This window comes from Colius striatus, chromosome 20 (genome assembly GCF_028858725.1).
Source record: "Colius striatus isolate bColStr4 chromosome 20, bColStr4.1.hap1, whole genome shotgun sequence".
Taxonomy (NCBI): domain Eukaryota; kingdom Metazoa; phylum Chordata; class Aves; order Coliiformes; family Coliidae; genus Colius; species Colius striatus.
Genome location: NC_084778.1, coordinates 7,663,070 through 7,676,524, shown reverse-complemented (window position 1 = coordinate 7,676,524; position 13,455 = coordinate 7,663,070). Strand labels below are relative to the sequence as shown.

The window sequence follows — 13,455 nt, the reverse complement described above, 5'->3', positions numbered from 1 at the left end:
CTGGGAGGGCCCCAGACCCCTGCAGTTTGCTGGTCTCTGACCACTGCTCCCAGTGATTTCATATCACCTCTTCCCACAGCACTGCTGGGCTGTGGCAAAATACTGTCCAAGACAACCTTTGCCAGTCCCTTCCTCGCAGCAGGAGCATCCTCACCCAGCTCTGGCTGTAGCCCCTCTAATTTGCCACCTCTAGGATTAGTTTTGCCCCTGTTGCTGAGGACACTTTGGCAACATTCAGGTGTTTTGCTGGGCAAGTGAAAGGATAATGGTACAAAGTGATTGAGAAAAGGTCTTCAGTGCACATGTGAGTCCCACATCACCAGGAATTAAGCACAATTATGGTAAGGCACATGCTTAAGTGTCTGTTGAACCGATAAGGTATTTCCTTGAAAGTCTGGCAAATAAATCATTGGGTAGAAGCACAGACCTGCAAGAGACAGACAACCAATTCCTTGCTTGCATGTTGAATAAAAACCACTGTGACCTGATTTCTTTTTTGCTTCATATTAATCAGAAAGCAAGACTCTGGATCTATGAATAAAGGTCCCTTGAAGAAAGGAAGAATTTTGCTCGTTTGCAACAGCTTGAGGTTGAGTTCCCTTGCATTTAACCTAGCTCCCAGTTTAATTAGTTTCTGATTCACCCCTGTCAGGCCAGTACATTCTGCAGGAAGTTGATCATTTCTGGCACTGCTGCAATATTGGCTCTCAGCATGCCTTGTAATAAATAAGTGATAAACCTTGTAATAATTGCAAGTTAAAAACAAACAAGCGGAGCCAAGTCACTCTCATTTATAATTGCAGTGTGACTTCATTATGTAAAGACAACACAGCATGTAAAAGCTGAAACTTCTAGGGACTTAGTGGAAAGTTTGAGCCTTATTCTCTTTTTATTTCCCTTATCCCTAAATCAGTATTTGCTGAGGTGGTTTCCAAATGGGAAGAGACAGTGCTGTAACAAACCACAGCATTGTGCTCCTCAATCAGTTTTGCAGTGTAGCTTTGTGCTTAGAGAGCAGACTTTGCTGGCAGTGCTGGATGCTTGGATCAAAACTCTCATTCTGGAAACCTCAGCCCTGCTCCTGGTTGATGGGCATCCTGCATCCATCCTGGCAGCTTTGCCAGGGATCCATCCAGCTGCTGAGCAAGTTGCAGGGTTGCTGCTGCGTCCCAGGCATGGCAACTGCAGGGGCTGCCCCACGAGGAAGGTGGGTGCTGCCCTTGGCCTCTGTTTAGCTTCCCTCTCATAATTTGGCTACCAAGATGCTGAGAGGACTGGAACATCTTATGAGAAAAGGCTGCAGGACCTGGTGATATGTAGCCTAGAAAAGAGAAGACTGAGAGGAGACATCATCAGTGCTTCAAAGTACCTAAAGGGTGGGTGTCAGGAGGATGGGGCAACACTTTTTTCTGCAGTGTCCAGTGACAGGACAAGGGGTGATGAACAAAAGCTCCAACACAGAGAGTTCCACTGGAACAGGAGGAGAAACTCCTCTGGTGCTGAGGTGAGAGAGCCCTGGCCCAGGCTGCCCAGGGAGGGTGTGGAGGCTCCTTCTTGGGAGGTTTCCAAGCCCACTTGGACATGTTTCTGTGTCCCCTGAGTGAGGGGAACCTGCTCTAGCAGGGGGTTGGGCTGGATGAGCTCTGCAGAGCCCTTCCAACCCCACCATTCTATAACTATATGAATTGGGGTAAAATCCATGTGCAGCAGAGCTCGTGGGTTTGGCCCTGGAGGTCAGTGCTCCCAGGGGCTTAGGCCAGTAGACTATTTTGTTATGCCACTTTTGCTTAGTGACTGGGGATTCAGGGGCATGAAACATTTAGATTACAATACAAAATGATGGGCTTTTTAATTCCTAAGTTTGTGAAAACTTCAATGAAAAATCTTGACTACCAAGTGCAAATGTTCCCTTGAACTTTGCTTTAATGGGGTTTGGGAGTGGCACAGCCCACCTGGGTCCTCCATTCTTCTGCTGCTTTCTTTGCAGCCATGTTAAAGACTTAACTTCCAGTTTCATATGGGCCACCAGTGACTGGGGAAGTGAGGCTCAGTGAAGTCTGAGTCATACATGGAAAAGGAGTGGCTTTGCCAAGGAGCTGAGGTTGTAAATGGCCCAAATAGCTCAGGGACGCACATTGGGATGTGGATTTATTTGAAGGTAGTGTGTTTACAAGGTATAGAAACAGTTGTGAGTTTTAATAATATCCTATTACCTCTAAGTAGAGCTCTTTGAGGAAATTGCCTGCTTTTTTTTATTCACTCCAAAATTAAAGCACTTCAGCTCTTTACAAAGTTCATATTCTCCATCATCTCTAATTTGGTCAGCATTTGTGCTTTGACTTCCAGCCAGTACTTGTCCTGAGGCACCTCAATTTACTACCCTGGGCATCCAAGGTACAGCCCTTCACCTTGTTCTAACTCTCAGTAATTCTGACCTTACAACTCTGGATTTGAACACGTAACCTAGCAGTGAAATCCTCTGTTCCCTAACACCTGCTCTGGTCCCTAGTTTCATGTTTATCACCAGCAACACAATCCCATGTGAGGCTGAGTCCCTCTGGAAGCAGTGAAGCCCTTTCTAAGAAGGGAATGTGCAGGACACAGCAACTTCTGACAGCAATTGCTGCCACTTTCCAGAAAACCAATAGAGCTTCAACACCAAAACCCTGCAATATCTGTGATGCAGAGATATTCACAGCTCCTTCTGGCAAGGAGAGTTGTTTCAAGACCTCTTTAGGATTGAGATTACGTATGGAGACCATCCCATTGACCTTGTTTGCATTCCCCATGTCCCCTGCCTAGATCCTTCTGCTGGAGGCTGCAGAGCGAAGCCCACCGTTGGAAAACAACCTGCCAATCACTGGGACAACAGCCACGTGGTATGATGATTTGTTACCAGATGCCTTTCCCCTGCTCAATCCTGGGACTGTCCTGAGAAAAACAGTGGGATCTGTTGGTAAGCTCACCCACCCTACACACACAGTTCCTGCAGGGTAACTAAATGGGAGTCCATGGCAGTCAGCTGGAGTGTGGGAAGCTGTAGGGGAGAGGGGCTGGGGGAAAAGGCAGCTGCTTCCTTCTGCTCTGTAAAAGAGAAAAGGGTTAAGATTTTCAGATGGGCAGTTTCTCTTTCTTTGTGGGCATGTTTGCTGTGAGGGGTTTGACCCCTCAGGGAGGTGTTGATGGGAGTAGCAGCTCTGGGGCTGTGCAGTAGGCACAGGGCTTGCTGGCAGCCTTGCTGGCACAAAGGACTCTGTGTCTGCACTTTGCTTTGTACCCTCAGCACAGCTTTGGTGTTTGCAGACACTCACTGCAGGATGAGATTTTGCTCATCAGGAAAACTGCCCTGCAAAGAGGCATTTTGAGAGCTTTCAGCCTCTCTTTTAGAATCATAGAATCATTTTGGTTGCAAAAGAACTTTAAGCTCCTGGAGTCCCAGCCCTGCCCTCACCCTGCCCAGCCCACCACTAACCCAGGGCCCTCAGCACCTCAGCTCCACGGCTTTGGGATCCTTCCAGAGCTGAGGACTGCCCCAGCTCCCTGGGCAGCCTGGCACAGGGGCTGACACCCCTCTCAGGGAAACAGTTCTGCCTCAGCTCCAGCCTCAACCTCTCCTGGGGCAACTTGAGCCCATTTCCTCTTGTCCCATCACTCATTACTGGAGAGAAGAGACCAACCTCCACCTCTAATTTCAGAGTCAGAATCTAATTATTTAGCTCTAGAGACAGGATTCCTCCAAACCAGAGGCTGTTCATTCCAAAGGTTTCACGTTGCCTTGCTTCTCTCCCTCTCTGCTGAGCTGTGAATACAGAGATAGTTGCACATCAACACACATCAACAGACTCACAGGTGAGGATGGAAATCACTCTCTCTGATCCCACCTCAGACTGAGCTGCAGCAAGCTGGGTATGATTTCTCCTTCTCACTGCCCATGGAGGGGATGAGGATCACCCTTTTGCAGAGAGGGACTTTCAGCTTTGCTCTCTGTGTCTCTGCCCCTTCTTGAGTTGGGCCAGTGCAGAGCATGTTCCTGGAAGAAGGCATCTAAGCTCAGAAACCAACATAGTGAGCTCCATTTTGCCAGCCTCAGTGGGCTGTTGGTAGCCTCAATTTCTGTTGGCATGAGCATCTACTGAGAGCTGAGTTCTGCTCTTGGGAAAGTCAGATTTCTGTTCACCTCCCTAGGGCTGATGTGCCTGCCTGTGTGTTTCAGTGTGTACATTTTAAAGTCCAAAGACTCTGGCTTTTGAGGCCTGGATAAGTTTGTAACATTCCTGAGCAAACTCCAGAGAGCCATTGGGATCACAGGGGGACAATTCCTGTGCACCTACTTAGTGCCAAATGCAGTGTTTCCTCATCAGGGAGCAGTGCAGGGAGGTAGAGGACTGGGGTGTAGGGGTAATTCTTGGTTTTATTAGGAGCAAAGAAACCTTTCCCATGAATAGCAACATCAGTTGCAGCCTGCATTCTAGGTTTTTTTTAATTCACCATAAACACAATGGGCTGTTTTATGATCCCTCTTGTGGCATGACAAAAAAATACACTTTCAAGAAGAAAATCTCTCTGTGAGCTCACTTGGCCAGACAGATCCCAAAGCATTGAATTTCCTTGGCCTTGGCATTCTCATTTCAAGGTCGCCGCTCTCTGCTTCCAAAGCCCTGTCTGTCAGTTGCTTTACTTGCTCCCAGAGCAGTTCTTTATCCTCCATAGGGCCTACTTTTGCTTGTTTTATTCTTCTTTCTCTTTTTTTCCCCCCCTTCTCCTTTTCCCCTGTATTATATTTTGGGTCTGAGCAGTTTATTATGGCAGCCCTTCACGACTGCAGCAGACTTGGAGCAACCAACATAGACCAGATGTGGTCCATGTTTGTAATTTGACAGGATGCCACAACATGGAGGGAGGTTCACTAACAATATGTTCTGCAAAGTATTTTCAGAACCACGGTGATGGCTGCCAGGAACTGAATTAAAGCAGTTTTCCCCTAGTGTCCATTATGTGCTTATTCTGCCTTCTCCATGTCATTTATTTTTGCTGTCGTAGTATCTTTGCACCTGCACTTTGTTGTACTGAAGCCAATCCAGCAAAAGTACTGATGGCTTTGTCCCTTCCTCCCAAAGTCCTCTCAGAGGCCTCATCCACATGATAATCTTTTGCTCAACAAGGAGCAGTGAATGCCACTCACCCAGGCAGTGACGCAAAGCACAATGTATCTCCTGTAGCACTTGCATCAGGCTGACTCTGTGGTCCAGCATCAGCACCCTCCACCCCTGAAGTAAATCCAGGAGGTAGCTGGTGGCCACCTCCAAAAAACAGGTGATGTTGTCAGAGCTTTCCATGAGTGATCTTGTCAGCCAGACTTCCAGGCTGTGCACACATGCATTACAGCCCTGCCTGCCTGCTCCCAGGTGTAGTCCTTCCTCATAGGTACCCTTTATAATTCCACTCTTGTTTTATTCAACTTCATGTGGAGTAACAACTCGAATCAGGGTTAACAACTGGGAACCAGGCATGCACTGGGCCATTTCAGGTCAGGACAGTGTCTTTCAGCAATCAGAAGTGATCAGTTAAGTTGCTTATTGACATGTGATTGCCTGCTAAAGCCTCTACCTGAGCTCTGGGGGGGGTTTCAAATGCCTGCTTTGCTAAGGGGCTGTGGGATGGTTCATGGACCTGGGTCCACCTTTGGCTTCCTTCCCTGCCCACACCAGCTTCTATCTACAATTTTGAGCCAGCCAAAAAAACACAGCCATGGGTTTTGGTGAAATGTAGGGAATGTCATGTGGTTGCTTTAGGATGGTGGTGCATGATTTCAGCACTGTGCTGTGACTTGTTGCTCAGGCCCCTGGTTCACTTACAGCCATTGCAGACCTCAGGGGATCTTTCAACAAGTGTGATACTGGAGTAGGAGGAAGTCAAACCTGAGTGTCCTGTGTGGTTTGGGGTTGTGGAAAGCTAAGCCTCTGCCCCTCCCATCCCTTTCCCCAGAGGTTTTTGTGAAACATTGCCTACTTTGCCCTGCTTCAAGTTTTCCAGCCAAAGTGAATCCAAATCCTAGCTTGCATGCCTCCAACTTTCCCAACTGGACGGACTCAGGGCAGAATGTTGGTGCCTAACACGGAGATGGTTGATATGGACTAGATGCTTTGAATGGTGGGAGTGTTTCTGGATGATCTTACAGCTCTGGCTTGGCTGACACCTCTCCAGGCTGAAGTCCAGGAAAACTTGCTACTGTTTGTTCGGGTAGTTATTTCTTCAGTGAGTGACAGGGCTGAGAATAGACAATCATTTAAAAGCAATCAGGGCTGTTGAGACAGCTGCACCACTGGCCTTTGCCATCAGCTTGTTAATCAACAGGATACATTTTACTGAGTATTAAGAAAATATATACACTCTGGCTGAGCCAGTTGGCAGCAACAGACCTAATTCTTCATATCTTTTTTCTTTTTTTCTGTATTTCTTTTTACCCTGACCCTCTTAACTAGAGCCTAAAGGACACAGAGGGGCAGAGGAGCAACTAATACCACAGGGTAAGTCAATGGTTTCTGCTGTTTCCTCTTTCAAAGCACAAAATGTTGCTATGCCCAGTTGTGTCCCAAAAAGCAGAAGGGTCTTGTGGCCAGGAGTCCTCAGTGACTTGGAGCCTCACAGATACAGACAGGCTGGGTTTCTTCTTTGGGTTTTATCTGATCATGGGCTGCTCTAGTCAGAGAAGTGAAATGCCAACTTTATCATCTTTGAGACATTCAATTTCCCCAACACACAGAGGATGGGAAGTGTGATCTGATGGAGAGGCAGTTCACTGGAGAACACATGGCTAGAGGAAGCAAGGCATGTGCTGAGTGATGAGAGAAAACACCATTATCATCCTATTGGTATTGCCTGCCAGTGGCCTTGAGAGCTGCTAGTGATGTGCTGGGCATCATTTTGCTAAGCAACATGCAAACAGAGAATGCAAACCCTGCTCTTGTGCAGAGGAAACCTTGGGGAAGGAAAGGGAACAGATGTTGTGTTGCACGTTAATGACAGGGCCAGGAAGAAAATCCAGGTCTTTGCATGTCTGATTTGGTCTCCAGCAGTAGAATGCTCACCCTCTGCCTTTTTTTATTTCTTCTTATTTTCCCCCCATGGCTTTTTCTTTCATATTTTTCGAGGATAAATGTTTGCCATGGGCTTCAGCTCTCTGAAAGCAACACTACTGCAGCAGAGCTGATTAATGCCAGCTGAACATTTGGCCTATTTGTTTCCCTCCCCCTTTTCCCCTGAATCCTTCCTTCCTTCTTCTCCCTTTTGCACTTGTCTCTTTTATGCTGGTAACACCATTTGTCACCAGTATGAGCATTTGCCTGACACATTACTCAGTGCTGCGTCTCCTGGTCTTTCCTTTAGTGCTTTCCACCTTCAGGGAAGTAAATGCCAGTTTGTTTAAAGCTCCAGTGCAGCAGTGTGATTGAGGATGCTAGCAGCAAGTGATTGCTCTTGGTCTGCAGAAGTTTACAGGATTGAATTATAAAGGTTGAACTGAAGGATTGAGGCAGATTTATACAAGTAAGGAAATGGTTTGACCCACACTCAGCAGCACAGTGTGTTGTGCTTGCAAAACAGTGCTTCTGCTGTTCTTCCCTCTGTGCTGGAAAGAATTTGCTGCAGTAAAGATTCAGGAGTGTTGGGGGGTTTTTGGAGAAGCTGTTTGCCATGCTGTGAATGAATGCTTTTGCTCCTGATCACCTGCCTGAGTTTGCAGCATCCACTGTCAGGTGAGATCCATGAAAAGATCCCCTCTATTCTCAGAAAAACCTGCAGTTTGTCTCCTACAAGTAGGCAAATGGATCCAAATGAAAACCTTCCTTAAATCCTTGTTCAATACTCAAATCTGATCTTTATGGATGACTGAATGAAACAAAGGCACATCAACACACTCCCACACAAAGCCTTAGAAAAGCCTCGTGCCTTCAGCCTGCCCAGTGTCACTGTGGGCTAGAGATGGATGGATTTCGTCTTTGTATGAAGAAATAATTTGAACATCTCTCCAGAATGGTGGGGGGGGGAAGGGAAAGGAAGGAAGAGCTTTCAAAGGAGCCTCATAGTGGGGAAGTTTTACTTTGTCCTGGTAAATGCAGAGTTTGAATGAACATCTGGGGAGACAAGGTGTTATGCCCCAGGTGGGCTGAACCACACCTGCACTGGGAACTGGATCCAAATGTGGGAGCTGCAAATCATGTGAGCCTTGGTTTTTATTCTGTAGCCCTGTTCCCTGTGGTACCAGCTGTGAAGGTGTCAGTTGGCCAGATTGTTTCCTTTTCTCCTTCCCTCCCTCTGTTCCCATCCACTCTTCTCCACTTCCTTCATGCAGCAGGTTCTCCTGGGTCCAGTACCTCTTCTGATGCCAGGGAAGGGGAAGGACACTGCTTAAGAGCTTAACAAAGTGTAATTTCTGCTCTTCTGGGTCATGGTCATGTGTAATATACAGACTAAAACTTGGAATCTGAGTGAACTGAACTTTGGGCTCAGACAGATCTTCCCCTGGCTTTGTAGCTTGCATCTGCCACTGCTTTCAAATACTCAAAGCCCTTTGGTAACCCAGAAACCAGGAACCTCTGGCTCTGCTGGCTCTGACAGTTAATGTCTTTATTGTAGCCATTAACTGCTTAATCTGAGTAGACAGAGTCACTCACCCACCTCTCTAAGGTATTAAAGGCTTCACTGATCTCTGCACAGTGTTTAAATGTGTCTTTCCAAAGCAGCTACTGCTTTTGTGAGCCAAAGACATGCAGTGTTCTTCTGAAAAACCACTATAACATTGCCAAGGGTTGTTATTATTATCACAGGCTAAAGAAAACAACCTTGAGGATTTAGTTAGTGCCATCAGAAATAGTCCCTTTCAGATTACAAAGGCTGCCTGTACCTTTCATAGGCTTACTGAGGATCTGGGTGGACTTGCCAAGAAGCATCCCACTGGGCTGTAATTGTTGTGTTACTGGGATTTCCAGATGGGTTTTCTCAGCACCCTATTCACTGATATAAATTAGTAACATCTAGTTACTTGAAAAGTCTGGGTGCATTAACTTCAGTTTGGGATGCAAAATGCTTGTGCACAGCCTGGTACACTTGTTAAGATGAATGAGAGCAGGAGAAAACAGGCAAACCCCTGTGATGCAGAATCTCTGTGTGTGGTATGTATGTATCAGCCAGAGCATGTGGGAGACAGGGTTTCATTTGCTTTTGCAAATATATGTTGTGTATTTTGATACATTGGGTCAACCATGGAGCTGGAGGGACCAGTCAGGCCCTGCCCAGAGCCATTCAGACCTTGGGAACTGGGCAGACTGGGCTCAGTTTAGCTTTGACCAGCACATCCCAGCTGAAGGTACACATTCTGGTGACTTTGGGGCTGGGCTTTGTGCAGGGGGACATGCTTGCTTCCTTAAAGATTGGAGGGAGAAGAGAAGCAAGGTGCAGTCTGGCTCTGGCCACCAGTACCACCCCGTCTGTGCTGCCTGTGCAAAGCTGCATTTCTCTCCTTCACATCTTTTGTGTCTCCTCTGCTTTCTAGGTTGCTAAAGACCTTCTGACTTCAACATTGGCTTACCCCCAACTAATTTTCTTTCTGAATGTTTTCAGGGCTGCCAGGACAAGTTGGGCCTCCAGGCCCAGTCGGCCCAACTGGTCTTCCAGGACCACCAGGACCAAAAGGAGAGAAGGGACAACCTGGTGAGAGGGGCCCAGCAGGGCCTCCAGGTAAGTCCTGGACATTTCACTTCATACAGATTATCTGTGACAACAGTCACAGAAGGCTGGACACACAAGATGTTGAGGATGTTCAGTTGGTATTGAATCATTCCAAGGAGTCCCCCCTGGGCACTGGAATCAGCTCTCAGAGCAGGCAGCACCTGCACAAGCGATGACAGTCCCTGGGATTTCCTGTGGAGCTTGTCCCAGAAAGCTGCAGAGCAGGATCATGTTTCCTTGTCCTGCTCAGGAGCTGTAAAAAACCATTCTCTGATCTGTCAGCTTTTGGATAAGAGTGTTCCCTGTTTAACCCTCTCTCTGGGTGCCTGTTTTAACTCCCTTTTTCTCCACCCTTTGTGTCAAGTTGTCAGATGCCAGGATGTCAAACTAACGCTTTTGTATGGTAAGGGAAAAGGTTATGAGGCCATTCTTTCAGAGTATACTCCATTCCTGAGCTGGGAGACTTTCTTCATCCCCTAAAGGTCCCTAAATCTTTTGATGAAAGAGATACTACACAATAGGTGCCAGACCTCAGGCTCTGTGCTTTGTATGCATCTCAAAGGCTGTGTCTTGTAAATCTGAGCTCAGGAAAGGTTTGAAACTTGGAGTGTGCCTTAAATGTGAGAGCAGCCCTGAATGCTTTTTGCCATTTTCTGGCAACCTGTCAATGGCTCAAGTCTGGCCAAGGATGTGTCTACCTTTTGCTCTCTCAGTTTGTGATGGGAGCCTTGCAGCCCCACAGGAACTGGAACCGATCTGCTGCTGGACTGACTGACTTTCTGTTGGTCTTTGCCTTCCTGGCAGTAAGATGACATACAGGTGTATGTGGAGGGGAAGAGAAAGAGCAGTGCTTGATTTCACACCTTGCTGCCTTTAGTTTCTTGCTCAGCCTCAGGGAAGGGGCAGATTTTACTCTCTCAGGAGATAAGCTTTGCAGCACCTTTGAGCCAGGTGAGGCTGTTTGCTTTGAAGAGGAAGGTGCTAAAGGCAAATACTGGAAAATTGGGAAGTTTCTCCCTAAACCCTTAATGCTACAGTTGCAGTTCAGGACAGAAATCCTTTATCTTACTGCCTTTTTACATGGAAGCATCATTAGCACATCTTCAAATGCACTAACACATCTTCTCCTTCCTCTGCACAGGGCTGTTGGGACCTCAAGGACCAAGAGGACTTCCAGGAGAAACTGGGATCCCAGGTCCCCCAGGTCCTCCAGGGCCACCAGCCACCCCAAGCCTCCCCCTTACCTTCCAGCAAGGGGTTCTCTACTCACTGCAGCCCACAGCTGAAAAAGAAAGTAAGTTTCCTCCTTGATCCTCATGTTTTTCTGGTACATCAGCAGAATGTAGGCATGGGGCAGCTCAGCTCTTCCCTCCACCTCCCTGCCAGGCTCTGCCAGGCCCTGCCCTCCCTGGATGTTGCTAGGTGAGCTGTCTCCATTGTGTGTGTCTCTTGGATGTTCCTGCTTAAGATGGAACATGTAAGACTTAGAAGCTAGAAGAGTTCACTTCTGCAGAGTTAGGAACTCAGTCACTGCTCTTCTAAAGCTATAAGTGAGAACAGGGCTTGGGGGATTTATGCTTGTTCCCTGTGCCTGTTTTTCTGTGATCATTACAGCTTTGAGGAAGCAACTTGCTGTCCTTTAAGCTTGTTATGAGTAGATGCTGTGAAGAGGGTCTCTAGTGAAATGACAAAGCTCTGGTAGCATCACATGAGAGACAAGTGAGTAGAGAAATACAGCAGCCTGGCTGATGAGGTGCTGGTGCAATGAATCTGCATGGTTGAGAGACCTCTTGGTGCTGCTGTTGTGCTGTTACAATACTCAGGGTTGCTCAGAAATGAGGAAGTACCAAAGGTTTGCAGCTCTGAAATTCTGTCATGTAACAAGGGCACCTGTTAAATGTGTCTTTTCCTGCCTCTGCAGCTTCTCCACCTGCCTTTCTGGTGCATCAGCAGTGTCTCAGACTCACACAAAACACAGAATTACAAGCTCAAAAGCCCAGGCTAAGACTGGCTTTTATCCCTTCCCTGTAACTGGAGGTTCAAGGTTTCTTTGATTTAAAAATATATTGATTTGTGCTGTGCATGGCAAGAAAGGCTTTCTAGGAAAGGAACATCATGCACTTTTAGTGCTCTCAGGTTTGGGCTTGATTCTTCCAGACAGTCTTGTGTTGCTGGTGTCTAATAATGATAAAGAAGAGCTCATCCACATCTCTACTTGGCTTGTAAACTCCTGGAGCCCTGGCTCTGCCAGGTCTCCCCTCTCCTTTCCCCCAGACTTCAGCTGTGCCTCTTCCCCAGCTCTTCTGCTCACATCCAGCTTCAAAGCTCAGTTGTATTAGTTACACCATGGATCAGTAAGTCTCCCTGTGTCTGACAGTTTTCTAGAGACCTCCTTTCCCTTCCACCCCCTCCACTCTCCAGGCTTCTTTTCCCCAAAGTGAACAGATGTATTTTTAATTTGGGAAGGATTTTAACAGCTCAGTTTCACATTCAGTTGCCATTGAGGGTGTATGGGCAGGATGAGATTAGCTGTGGTTCAATACTTAGATTTCCCCAAAGTGTAGATTGATATGTTGCATTCATGAACCTTAGAACAGGGAAGTTTTGCATCACATTCACCTCAGAAATGGGGCCACTCTGCATTCAGCCTTTTACTCCAAAGGATCCTTAAGGATGGTTTGGGTACTGCTGCTGCCCCCTCTCTCCAACCACCCTTCAAATTCAACTCTGTCTTGCACAGTAGTGGATGAATTGAAAAATATACAAAGGCATTGATTACACAGACTTCCCAGCTGATGGGTGAGAAGAGTGAACTATGTACTGTCCAAAAATGGATAAATATCTGTATTAACTCTGTGAACACTGAGCAGCAACAAGCTCCCACGTGGACTTGAGAACCGTGAGTAAATGGTAACTGTTAATCCCTAGGGCAGCCCTGTAACTTCTTCCCCATATCTGGGTTGGATTTCTTGGTTTGCAGAAGGAGCAGCCCACAACTTCATGACAATCTTTCTGGCTTTAACTTTTTTCCTTGATGCAAGTGTAAGTTATCTATGTGGTTATGATAAAGTTACACCAATCTCAAGAGCATTTTCATACAAAATCTACCATTTTGCTTATGTGTTGGCTGATTTGGCCCTACCACAGGTTAGGTCTGATCCTCTATGACCAGTGAAACTTTGTCTTGTAAATTCTGGGTAGTTTTCTCTCTTTTTTTTTTAAATGATGTTGAATGGAGCACATCTGAAAACTATGAACACAAGATTCCAGCTGCTGACAGCAGAGGGAAGCATATTCCTGGTAATGGGCATGTGCACTGATGGAGATGTGAGAAAACTGTATCAGATTAGTAGTAGTAGTACAGTTTTTGGTTCTGCCTGAGCATGGTTAATGCATGTGCCTTTATTAATTGCAACAAGTTCCTGTTGGCAATTTTTATCAGCAGGGAGAAGCCAAAAATGGGGAGACAAAATATTTTCTCACAGTTTCACTGCGCTGTGGTAAAGAAATTGGTCCCAGTTGTCTCCCTCCAGATCAGGTAGCAGAAAGAAATTAAGACAGGATTACTTCATTTCCATCCTGTCTCAACAAATCAAGCCTATAATGGGGGAATTTATCCCTTAGAAACATGAGATGTAGGCCAGAAGCTTAAACTGCCATACCCCACTGCTGAGGCTGCTGCCACGCTGGTCACTTGCTTTCTCTGGCGCTCAGAAATGAGCAGGTCAG

At 46.7% G+C, this 13,455-nt stretch overlaps 1 protein-coding gene across 6 annotated transcripts in view; it reads left to right on the top strand.

Annotated features, from left to right (window-relative positions):
- Window positions 1-13,455, top strand: part of COL26A1 (collagen type XXVI alpha 1 chain) — a 176,289-nt gene that overhangs the window by 141,577 nt on the left and 21,257 nt on the right. For all 6 annotated transcript variants that reach the window (XM_062012562.1, XM_062012561.1, XM_062012558.1 and 3 more), the window contains 4 exons: window positions 2,803-2,956; window positions 6,483-6,527; window positions 9,619-9,735; window positions 10,868-11,020. In XM_062012562.1, coding sequence (XP_061868546.1) covers window positions 2,803-2,956; window positions 6,483-6,527; window positions 9,619-9,735; window positions 10,868-11,020 — 469 coding nt within the window. The remainder of the gene's footprint in view (window positions 1-2,802; window positions 2,957-6,482; window positions 6,528-9,618; window positions 9,736-10,867; window positions 11,021-13,455) is intronic.